This window comes from Sciurus carolinensis, chromosome 4, assembly GCF_902686445.1.
Source record: "Sciurus carolinensis chromosome 4, mSciCar1.2, whole genome shotgun sequence".
In the NCBI taxonomy this organism is placed as follows: Eukaryota; Metazoa; Chordata; class Mammalia; order Rodentia; family Sciuridae; genus Sciurus; species Sciurus carolinensis.
This window is the reverse complement of record NC_062216.1, coordinates 123,963,644-123,976,607: the sequence shown is the minus strand read 5'-3', so window position 1 is coordinate 123,976,607 and position 12,964 is coordinate 123,963,644. Positions and strand designations below refer to the sequence as shown.

The 12,964-nt window shown below is 41.0% G+C and overlaps 1 protein-coding gene across 1 annotated transcript in view; it reads right to left on the bottom strand.

Moving 5' to 3' along the window:
* Rassf3 (Ras association domain family member 3) overlaps positions 1-11,250 on the bottom strand; it is a 70,052-nt gene extending 58,802 nt beyond the window's left edge. The window contains exon 1 of the mRNA XM_047551147.1: positions 10,944-11,250. Coding sequence (XP_047407103.1) covers positions 10,944-11,054 — 111 coding nt within the window. The 5' untranslated portion in view covers positions 11,055-11,250. The remainder of the gene's footprint in view (positions 1-10,943) is intronic.
* Between the last annotated feature and the right edge of the window lie 1,714 nt (positions 11,251-12,964).

Genomic DNA, 12,964 nt, shown 5'->3' with positions numbered 1-12,964 from the left:
TGGATTTGATCACCAGCACTGCAAAAATAAAAAAATTCACATAATAAAAACAATCCTAGCTGGGAGTAATGGTGCTCGCCTGTAATCCCAGCGACTCAGGAGGCTGAGGCAGGAGGATCACATGTTCAAGGCCAGCCTCAGCAACTAAGCAAGGTCTTAAGCAACTCAGTGAGACCCTGATTCAAAATAAAAAAAGAAAAGAACTAGGGATATAAGTCATCCACCCCCCCCAAAAAAAGGTCAAATATTCTGATATGTGGATGCTAAATGCTAACATATGATGGGGAGAGGGGGCAGAAGTACTTGGTATTAGACAAAGGGGAATGAGGGGAAGGGAGCAGGGAAGGGAATGAGAAAGACAGTAGAATGAATGGGACATAACTTTCCTATGTTTGTATATGAATACACGACTAGTGTAACACCACATCATATACAACCACAAAAATAGGAAGTTATACTTCATGTATGTATAATATGTCAAAATACAGTCTACTGTCATGTATAATTAAAAAGAAACATTTTATTTGAAACAGGGCTGGGGATTTAACTTGGTGGTAAAGTGCCTCTGGGTTAACACCCAGTATCAAAAAAAAAGGAAAAAAAAAAAAAAAGCAACTAAAAAAATCAGGGCAAACAAGAAGTTACACCATGTGATGAAGCAATAATTTTCTACAGAGGCACCAACAAGCCCTTAAGTATCTGGCAATGTCAGATTCCTCTCTAATTGCAATTTTTCATCAAGATGATAAGCCTATAAGTAAACAGTATAAATTCTTTGCTGGGAGGAGTTTTCAGTAGTTTGTTTTCCATTCTTTTTTCTAATACCTAGGCTACTTATAACTTAGATACTCCCATCAGCCCTAAATTTACAGAAATTCAAAGATAAACAGGATTTATAGTTCCCCTTTCTCACAAGGCTAGTAAAGACACACCAGCCAACTCCCCACCCTCTGTATTCTCGGTGCTGCTTTCTTCATAATGCCTGTCCTATGTGGTAACTATACAAGTAATAAGCATTTTATTCTGAGTTTCAGTGATGTCAACCTGAAACACATTCTGAAGTATTTCAAAATACCAAAATATGTAATGACCCTTTGGTACAAACAGTATAAGTCATAAAAATAACCTGAAGTTCAGCTGACCACAAAAAAGGGGAACATTACCCAGTTAAACATGCACAGGGCTCAAGAATAGCCCTCTAAGACTTCCGCCTACCTAAGAAACAAGTGGCCAAAGGCCATGCATGACAACGCTCACACAAAAGAAGATTCTCTTAGAAGCACAGAAAAATGTCAAATTCACAGTTAAAAGAATGAAAGTCAAATGACAATAAGGTGCCTTTACTCACTGAAGTTTAATTTTTTAGAGTTAAGAGAGTAATGTAACTGAGTAAAAATATAGTCATAAATTGACAATACATAATGGCAGCCATAAAAATGACCATACCCTCATGCTCAGCAAAATTCCATTTTTGAACATCTATCCTAACATATTAATCCATAATGGAAAAGTTTCATGCTCAACATGTTTACAACAGTATTATGTAGTAGTAAAAATTAGAAATACTAAATTATCCAACATTTGGGAATAATCCCTATTTAATAAAATACAATGTAGACATAAAAATGAAAACTGAAATCTTGCAGTAATATCTCATAATTCAACCAGGTGTGGTGGCACAAAAATGTCTCATAATTTGGCCAGACATGATGTCTCACTCCTATAATCCCAGATATTCAGGAAGCTAAAGCAGGAGGCTCATAAGTTCAAGGACAGCCTGGCAACTTAGGGAGGCTCTATCTCACAATAAAAAATAAAAAAGGGCTGGGGATGTATCTCAGTGGTAAAGCACTCCTGGGTTTGATTCCCAGTTTTTTAAAAAAATTCCATAATTATAGATTAAATAGCAAGATTTAAATTTGTCAGTACAGTGTTTATCAAAAAATTAGAAACAGAATCACCAAATGGCACATAACAATAGCATTTCTGGGTACAAATCCAAAAGAATTTTAAGTAGGGCCTCTAACTGATATCTGTACAGCTGTGTTCACAGGAGCATTATTCACCATATCCAAAGGGTAGAAGCAACCCAAGTACTGATAGATGAATGAATGGATAAACAAAAAAAAAAAAGATATATGCATACAATGGAGTATTATTTGGTCTTTAAAATGAAGGAAATCCTGACACATGCTATAACACAGATAAACCTTGAATACATTATGCAAACTGAACTAAGTCAATCACAAAAAGATAAATACAGTAGTGTATGATTTCGCTTACTTGAACAAACTCAAATGATCTATGCAGACTACTAAACTGCATGTTTCAGTCTGTTTTGCTCACCATTGAATTCCTAGCTCCTAGTCCAGCACTTTGTGAATATTCAATAAACACTTGGAAATGAATTTAGAAAAGTACCCTAACCAATCTTTTATCTATATATATAAAAGATAATATTTATATATATATATATTTTTGTTGTTGTTGTTGTTGTTGTTGTTGTTGTTGTTGTAGGTGGACACCTGTATTTCATTTATTTATTTTTATGTGGTGCTACGGATGGAACCCAGTGCCTCCCATACACTAGGCAAGTGCTCTACCAGAGCCACAACCCCTGCCCTGACCAATCTTAAAGACACACACATCGCATAACGTCAGGGGAACACTTTGCTGATTATATTCCAACTCTGTTAAATTCAAGATCTTCTAAAAAATCTATTATTCTAGTTTCTAATACCCAAATTTGTCCCTTTTCCTCCTCTAATAATCTCACTTTGTTTAATATCTGGAAAAAGAACCAAGTGCTGCAATATATAATTTGTAAATTATTCTTAGCTGAATGAATCATGTAGCAGCAGTTAGCAATTACAGTCCATAAAATGCATATTAAGCTTGCTGTTTTAATACTCTATGAAATAATGAGCCCTATTCTCTCTGTAAACTGAAGGCAGAGTTGCATTTAGAATGCCAGTAGGGCAGTTTTATCCTATTAGCTCACATTTTTTTGAAAAATAAGTTCCCTACACAAAAGTTTCACAACCTCCAAATGCTGTGTGCATGATCCAAGACAGTCCAAGAAGAACCCATTCCCAACAGTAAAGAGCAAGTTCCCCCTTCACAAACAGCAATCTTTGTAGCACACTGGGATGGCACCCCATCCACCAATAGCCACCCAGAGATGGAGATTCAACCGTATGGCAAGGACTATTAGCTCTACTTCAGTGTGCAGCACTGTCCAGAAGAAATTATAATTCAAACTACCTGTATATTTTAAATGTTCCAATAAGCATATTAAAAAATAAACAGGTAAAATTGAAGTCAATTTGCCCAAAATAATATCATTTAAACATGTAATCAGTATTTTTAAATTACTGTGATATACCTTACATTCTTTCTTTCATGGTTAGGTCTTTAAAATCTGATATTTTATACTTACAGCACATTTAATTCCAACTAGTCACATTTCAAGGGCTCCGGTGAGCACTATATTGGATGGCATGGCTTTAGCATGTTCACTTTTCACTCAGAACAAACTATAATATTTTTAGATGTATTTCAAATTTTATTTATTATGGTTTCTGACATGCTTCTTAGAGCATAGCTCACCTTCTCCATTGAAAAAACATTGACAAGGGCACGTGTTTAGCACGTGTGAGGCCCTAGGTTCCTTCCCCAGCACCAGAAAAAACTGTAAAAATTAACATCGAAACAAAAGTCATTTGACTAGTCACTGATAGTCAAACCAAAACTATGAAGACAAACACTGGAAATAAACCAAATTCAGTTAATTTGTTATTGTTGTGGTTAATTTTGGTTCATATTTTGGTTACTACCAGAGGTTCAATTAACTCTAACTGTTGCATTTTATATCCTTGAAGATGATTGTTTCTGTTGAAAAAGGGCCATCTACTAAATGACTAAATGTGCTACAATATAGCTCAGATGTCAGTCAGTGTCTTGCAGGGATACCCCTCAATGTTGACAATTCCATCTAAATGGACATACAGTTTGACAATAAAATAGATATGTTCCTGTTAAAGTATAAAAAAGCTCCAAGTTTCCTTAAATACATTAAAGAAGCGAGTTCTTGAAAGAAGAGTCTAAGAGATATTTTGTCAATCTGGAATGTCTTTTAAACAGATTACTAAATGAGACGAGGGACTTGGTTTTGTTACCACTCTATCTCCAGAGAGCCTACTACATAGTAAGGCACTCTTAAATATTGTTCACTGAAAGAATGAATGACACAGCCGGGTGTGGTGGTGCAGCCTGTAATCCCATCGGCTCCAAAGGCTGAGGCAGGAGAATTACAAGTTCAAAGCCAGCATCGGCAACAGTGAGGTGCTAAACAACTCAGTGAGACCCTGTCTCTAAATAAAATACAAAATAGGGCTGGGGAAGTGGCTCAGTGGATTGAAGTGGGTTCAATCCCTGGTTAAAAAAAAAATGACAAGCTTTCTGAAAATAAGGGGAAATATATAGTCATATATATTACTAATAATAACTAGTATATATTACTAGAATAACTAATACATATTATTAGTATAACTAGTAATAGAAAATATATAGCTAGTAATTACATATCACCAATATCATTCTATTTTAAATGACTACCACCTGTAAGATATTGTGACGTTTTACGATTTGTTTGGAGAGGGGGCATGGGGAATTATGTGCACTTATATATAAAGGAAAACTAACAGACTAATAGTACCAAGTACTGGGACATCCACCCAAAACAAGCAGGCTTACTAGGCATGGTGGTATTCGCCTATAATCACAGGTACTGAGGAGGCTGAGGCAGGAGAATCACAAGTTTGAGGCTAGACTGAGCAACTTAAGGAAACCCTGTCTAAAAATAAAAGGGCTTAGATATAGCTCAGAGGTAGAACCTTCTTGTGTTTAACCCCTAGTACTACAAAAAACAAAAACAAAAACAAAAAAAGGAGATTTTTATTCATTTTTAGTTGATCCTTTATTTTATGTGCAAAATAAACATACCAGTCTCCATCTTCATTTTTTTAAAATTATATTATTGCTATGAAGGGAAAGAACAGAGAGCTTTAACAGAGGGGAGGACGTCTATTTTAGATATGCGATTCAGGAAGATTTCTCTGAGGTGACATTTAAGTTGACACAAGAAGGATAATGGAGGGAAGCAACTCCAGGCCAAGGTTCAGAAAGGGAAATAACCCGGATTCTGAAAAGAACTAAGAGAAAACTAACATGATTAGAATTCTAGTTATATGCTACTACAAAAGCTATTATAAGCCAGGCTTGGTGACATACATCTGCAGTCCCAGCTACTCAGGAGGCTGAGGTAGAAGGACTACTTGAGCCCAGGAATTTGAGGTCAGCCTGGGCAACATAGAAAGACATTGTCTCAAAAATAAATATGGGGCTGGGATTGTGGCTCAGTGGCAGAGCACTTACCTAGCACATGCAAGGCACTGGGTTGATTCTCAGCACTGCATATAAATAAATAGATAGATAGATAGATAATAAAGGTCCATTGCCAACTAAAATATATACATATTAAAAATAATAATAATAAATAAATAAACATCAGAGAGTGAACAATCAGTTGGGTCTTGTGACATAGGTAATGCCTGTTCAGCTGTATCAAAACTTCCTACTACACAATGACAAAGGCACAAACAGACCACATTAGCCCTGATACATCATTCAGAAGCTCCTTTGCCTGCAGCTACCATACACCCTACTGTCTTTTCACCATCCCTTATGAAGAGGGTTGCCATGGGTAGCTAATGACCTCGGGCCAAATTAGGAGTCCAAAGCAAGCCTCAATCTAGGGCCTTTATCAAAGAGCAGTGAGTTATGTTAGGTAGGTGGGGGAAGACAAGCGCTGATGCCCAGGGCTAAGAGCTGGTGATCAGAACACACTAGAAAGCTTTGGGTCAGCCTCATTTTTCTTCTCCCAGAAAGAGAATGTTCACAGCATGACAGGCACTGACTGCCAAAGGAAGTCTGAAAAGAATAACCACATTATTAGATATTTTTAGCCTTGCTTTTCATAAATGTTTTGTGTCAATGCTTTCCAAATAATTCCAAATATTGCAAGTTAGCCGGAAGAAGAAACAGAATAAGGAGTGTATTGGTCACATATGAGGTTATAAGAGATTGGGAACTACTAATTTTCTTTTGAAATTCTGTTAAAGCAATAGGCCTTTGTGAGTCCTGCTCATATAAACACAAAATTCCAATGGATTAAGACTATGTAAGAACAGAATAGATCAGACATGCAGGTAAAATGTGCAAATCGCCTTACACTAGGCAAAATGGCTGGTAGGAATGTTTACATTCTATAGCCCAGGGATTAAACATTAGTAAAACCAGCCAAGCACAGCACCACACAACTCAAGAGGCTGAGGCAGGAGGATCACAAATTCAAAGCCAGTCTCAGTAACTCAGTGAAACCCTTCCTCAAAATAAAAAGGGCTGGGGCTATAACTCAGTGGCAGAGCACCACTGGATTCAAACCCTGGTACCAAACACACACACACACACACACACACACACACACAAAAGAAATATAACCAAAATACCTTTGATGCTATAAACCTACTATTCTTTGGCCCCAGTGAGCTACCTTCAAAACTTTCAGTGGAAACACTAATGAGAGGAGGAGGATGCAACTTACTATTGCCAATTCTCACAATAAGACATAGCCAAATAAAGAGCCACAAAACTACTGAAATGATAATAAGGAGAAAACCCAAAGAGTGAATTTAAGGTTTTTTATGTACCACAGGTGTGCCTTATTAAACAATTCCTCAGTATTGCTTTTTACAAAGTGTGGATGATTCAGAAGACAATTCAAGTTTCTTAATATGTCTGCACTATTCTGCTTATAAAGCAAAAGCACTACCAAAGGCTCAGGAAGAAAGGTGATCATCTTAAACAAGAAATAAGACATGCTCCAAGAGATTACACTAATAATTTTGGGCCACCTCTACTCTTTGGATTTCTGAATGTGTCCTGTTTTTATTTTATTCATTTATTTGTATGTGGTGCTGAGAATAGAACCCAGTGCCTCACACATACTAAGCAAGTGCTCTACCACTGAGTCATAATCCCACCGTGTCCTGTTTTTATAGGTAGCTTGATTTTGTCATAAAAATCAGAAAAGGCAAATCATGAACTACAGAATCAACATTTTGGGATCTGCTTGAAACTCCAATTAGGTAGATTCCTGGAAACTTGGTGAATCTACAAATGTGAATTACGACCTCTGATGATAATATGTGCAAGACAAAGTTGAATTTCAAAAAACTCCTAACTTACATATGTCCATATTTGCAAAGGGAAAATTGAATTTTAAAAATGTTTGTGCTAAAAGGTAACAAAAAGGAAAGTGAAATTTGAGTCAGAAAACCCAAATTCCAGTCTTCCTTCTAAGTATGGACCCTTAGACAATCACTTAACAATACTTCCTGTTTCCCTGTCCCACTGCCCCTGGTATTGAACCCAGGGACATGTTCCCACTGAGCTACATCCCCAATTCTTTATTATTTTAAGACAAGGTCTTGCTAAGTTGCCCAGGCTGGCCTCAAACTTGCAATCCTCCTGCCTCAGCCTTCTGCATACCAAGGAGATGGGATTACGGATGTGTTGCACCTGCCCTATAAAATACCTTTTCTTTTATTAGGTTAATGCTTCAAAGGGTTCTTGGGAGAATCATAAGCTAGAGTACATTTGAAAACAGTAATCCAATTATTTTCAAGCCAGGAAAGCTTTCATTCATTCAACTAGTCTTCACTGAACAACTACTATATGTCAGGTACCAGTTCAAGGCCTGGGGACACAGCTATAATACACAACATTGGAAATGCCACAAAAAGACATTTTCTTTATATCCTTCAGACAGGTTTTTAATCCTTTTTTTCCTTTTTTTTTTTTTTTTTTTCCTTTTTTTTTAAGAGAACGGTACAGATAAGAAAATAAGAGGAGCTGGAGTTATAGATCAGTGGTAGAACACTTGCCTAGCATGTGTGAGGCACTGGGTTCGATCTTCAGCACCACATATAAATAAATAAATTAAGATTCATCAACAACTAACAAAAATATTTTTTAAAAAGAAAATAGAAAAAAAATGATGACACGTTCATTGTCTTTAAGATTTTGTTCAGGTTGGGGATGGAAAGAAGTTGGGTTACATTCCTTCTCTTGGCAAAAGAAAGAAAATTCTCATCCTGTCCTTACCATTTCCTCCCCACCATGCATTCACCACAAACATCTGACCTTTTCTAAATATTTTTAAGAGCTTTAGAAACCAAATTTCCCAGCTTTTCCACTAGATGGTCAACAGCATAAAAAATAATCACTACTGGGGCTGGGGCTGTAGCTCAGTGACAGGGCACTTGCCTGGGACGTGTGAGGCACTGGGTTCGACCCTCAGCGCTGCATAAAATAACAAATAAAAGCATTCTGTCCATCTACAACTACAAAAAAAATTTTTTTAAATAATAATCACTACTATCAATAACAGATATTACAGCAACCTCTTTCCACCTAGAGAAAAACTTCAATACTACACTGTATGTCAGAAGTATTTATCTTATTCTTATAATCATAAGCATAATAAAATGACAACTTATCTGACCCTATAAAAAAAATGTTCCACCAAGAGTGCTTTATATCACTTCCTTATTCACAAATCTTAGCAGGAACTTAAAAGACAGTACTTTCTTTAGATAAAACAAAATGCCCACTAAAATTCAATTTAGGACCCTTTCTCTCCCTGGCAAATAACTCCTGTAACTCAGCACCTTGCATTTATTATGCTAGAAGGGGAAATGCACAGGTAATAGAGCTTCAGAACATATACGCAAGACTTTTCAAGTCAGGAACCAGCCTTACTGTTCTGATTTTCAACAAAATCCTGCAAAAGACATATTAATGTTAGATTAATTCTAAATGCTCAATAAACAATATTACATGAGCATAATATATATGCTAGGTTACTTACATAAATTAATGCATACAACATAGAACCACCATATGCATATAAAGCTAAAAAGAAATGCTTTTTTCTTCTTAAAGCACCAAAGAATTCTCAATTCCAACCTGGAGATTCTGTCCCTTGTAAAGGAGAATGTCACACACCTGGAGAATCCAAGAGCTGACTAGTTCTCTGGGGATTACTAGCCACCTCTGGAACAGACTTCAATCTAGCCCAAGCAGCCTCCACGTGTCAAATGGCAACAACAACCTAAGTGGAAGGTGAAAAATGCCAAGTGAAGAAGGTAAAGAAAGGACAGACCCAGAAAAGAAAGAGAAAAGCAAAGTTTAAAAAAAGAAGAAGAAAAAAAAAAAGCACAAGGAAAATCCATTTTTCCTAGGGCTGGGGTTGTGGCTCAGTGGTAGAGCACTGGCCTAGCATATGTAAGGCCCTAGGTTTGATTCTCAGCACCACATAAAAATTAAATAAAGGTATTATGTCCAACTAAAATAAAAAAAATTAAATCCTTAAAACAAAAAAAATAACAAGTGTGTGCGATTATTTTTTAATCCATTTTCCATAACTGATGGAAAGTGAGATGGGGGGGGAGACCTCTGACTTCCAAACTCGTGCTGTTAGCACATTCTCTACTGAAAATAAAGAGATCACCCTAGTAAATAGTGCCCCCTGAAAGTGTGAAAAAAACCATAAAGACGAAACTGTCACCGGGCACTTCACTCACCATTAAGCCTATTAATCTTTGTTAACAGAATAAGGACACTTGACTTCAGTGTGGCCCTTCATCATCCCTTCTCCCACTTCTTCTGGTTTGGTTAAGACGCTTCTTCGAAAGAAACTTGACCTCAGAAAAGGGCTCAATAAACTTAAAAGCAGACCTGGCAAGGGCACCCTGGACAGATTCCCTCCCCACCACCCAAAAACAAAAACAAAACAAAAAATTAAAAATTTAAAAAATACAAAAACCATCACCCGGAACGATTTCTCTTGCTTCGAGTCTCCAGGACTGTCTGAGAGAAACGTCCGAAGCACGTCTGTTGCTTTCGAAAAGCAACAAGTTTGTTCCATTACAGTCTTCTGTAATCTGATGAGAGCGTGGCCGGGTTGGCCCGGCTCCCAAGGGCAGCAGGCCGCGGGTTCAAGCGCCGGGTCTGGAAACCCTCCCTAAAAAAACACTGTCACGACCGGCAAAACTGGCACAAGTTCCCTTCCCATCTTTTCCCAAGCCATGCTTCCCACGGCATGCTTCCTCCAAAAAAGGAAGAAACCGGCCTAAAGCTCAGCTCTCGCCGGCTAGTTTCTATCTAGCACCGGAGCCTGTTTGCAAAACATTCGGGACTCCCATAAACTTGACCTTACAGGAAACGCACAGCCTCTAAGCCCAGCAACCCAGATTTCGTGAGCGCCTACTATTGTCGGGTCCGCGCGGCCCTCGGGTCCCCTCCCCCGCCAGCGCGCCCCAAGCAGGGCGAGGGGAGGCAGGTCACCGCGGCCACCCAAGGCCATTACACACTCCCCCAAGCCACGCTGGGGCCAAGGGCCATTGGGCGTACTAACGAGGAGGGACGGTGGGGAAACCCGACCGTTGACCCGGCAGGGACGCGAAGGGGAGACGCCGGGAGTGGCCCGGGGAAGCCTCCTGGCTCTCAGAACTGCTCCCCCGCAGCCCGCGGCCCTCAGGCGGAGCCGCAGAGGCCATCTGGCGCGGAAGGCAAGAGCCGGCCCTCCGCCTCCCCGCCCTTCCTCCTGCTTCCCTAGCCCAGGGCACCCCACGCCCACAGGCAGAGGTTCAAGCCATGTTCCCGGGACCGAAAAAGGCAGAAGCCACTCTTCGGCCTCCTCCTCCTCCTCCTCCTCCTCCTCCCGGGCGAGCATCCCCGCAGAGACACGTGGAGTTGGGGTCCCGCCTCGCCAGGGCGATGGGGGAAGAGCAGCAGCGCCCGCCGCGCACTCCACTCACTTGCTGGCCGGCGCGGGGCTTGCCCTGGGGCGCTCTCCTGAAGAAGGAGGTCCTGGCGGTGAAGAAGAAGTCCTCGGAGTCCTCCTCCAGGCTGCTGTAGCCGCTGCTCATACTGCTGGTCGCGTCGCGCACGGGCGGCCTCCCCGGGGCGCAGGCGGCCAGGCAGGGGGTGCGGCGCCCGCCCGCCCCGCGAGGTTCCCGGCGCGCGGCCCCAAGCCGCCGGCGGGCCGTTCTGCTGCAGCTGCGGCCGCCGTTCAACCGGCCGTCTGGGCCCCTCCCGCCTGCTCCAGGCGCCGCCCGGCCCCGGTGAGCCGGAGACCCCGCCTCCCGGGCCCCGCCCCGGTCGGGTTGCTGCGAGCGAGCCCCTCCCCGCCGGGCCCGGACGCTCCCCACGGCCGCAGGTGGGGGCGACGAGCGCGCCCCTTGCAGGCGCGCCCCGCAGCCTTACGGAACCCGGGAAGCCAGGCTCTAGGGCTGCCCCGGCCCGGCGGTGTTAGGGGTCGCTCCCCCAACCTCCCGGAAATTGCAGATTCCTCCGTGACCGGTCCGCCCGCCCCCCACTACGCTAGCTGCAGTTCTTGAGAGGGCGGGAGCCGAACAGAGAACTTTTTCCGCCCGGCTCACCCCTTCGCGGGGTCCTGACAGCGGCGGTGGAGGGGTGCCCCAGAGCCGCCGGCTTCCTGCAGCCAGCCGCTCCTGGAGGGTTAAAAGTTTGCAGAGATGGGTGGGAAGATAGCAACTAGGTTGAGGTTATTCGAATGAAAACATCCTTTCTGGTCTTTAATTTGAACTTCGATCTTACCCTTTCCCTCCACACCCACACCCCCCAGCGACAGCTCATTCCCAAGAGAAGATGGCCAAATCGTTATGATTTTAGAAACCACTTGGTGCAAAGGAAGATGAATTAGTAGTTCCATAGTTACAGAACAATCGAGTAGTAATTAAATGTACTTTGTAAATATTTTCTTCCACAACCAGCCTAGGTCACAAGGCAGAGGTTAAACAGTGAAGGTAAGGCAATCAGGGAACTCTGTATACCCGCGTACAAAAAAATTTAAACTAAATTAAAATTTTTCATTTTTCGAAGATCTCTCCAGTCAGTTTTGTTTTTTTTTTTTTTTTTTCAAGCCACCTGAGAGTACCCGTCTTTTGCACCTTGCTGTTAGAGGATTGATTTAAATCATAGTAATTTGCTTGCAGAGACCTTGACTGCAAGGAGGTTGTTTTGGACGCTTCAGCCCTGCTATGGTACGCTGACTTCAACGGAAGTTTTCTTAAAAGGGGAAGAAAGGGGTTAAAAACGGTAAGTTTCACCCTTTATAGCTAAACATTCTTGCATGATCTCCCCTAATCTTCAAACCAACTCAGTAAAGTAGTTAAACTAATTTATGCCAGTTTTACACCTACAGCAACAGTTGTACAGGAAGGTAGCAGTAGGTAGGAAGGCTGGAACCATTCTGCCATGTCTTCTACTGCTTCGAAGGTTTTCACATAACCCTTCTGATTTTTCTGCCTGGTCCGTGGTCAACCATGCTCATTTGTGAACTGGTCAAAGAGAGATGGACCGAGATGACCGGAAGGGGAGAAGAATTGGCTCATCCTTCCACCCTTAGGCAGAAATAGACTTGCAAACCTGCTGTGCCTTCCTTGAGGCTTATTCACATCCAGCTTGCAAAACACTCTTGTTACTCCAAGTGATTCACACACAACTCCAGAAGAAACAACCCATTTTATAGGTCCTGCATTAAAGGCTTTTTCCCAGCCACACAGCTACTGAATGATTAGAAACTCAGCTGATCCCTGTGCGTGCCATGCACATTAACCTGATATAAGGCAATAGCACAATTTACTTCATGAAAGATTTTTCTTACTTCATTTTTCAAATAATATGTCGCATCAACACAGTCCTTTTTAAATACTCCAATTTAAGAGTAATATGTAGGTTAAAGAAGTTAAATAACTTGCTTTATTGTAGATACAAAGAGAGAAATAAACTTACCCAGAACAAAAGTCTCTGAATT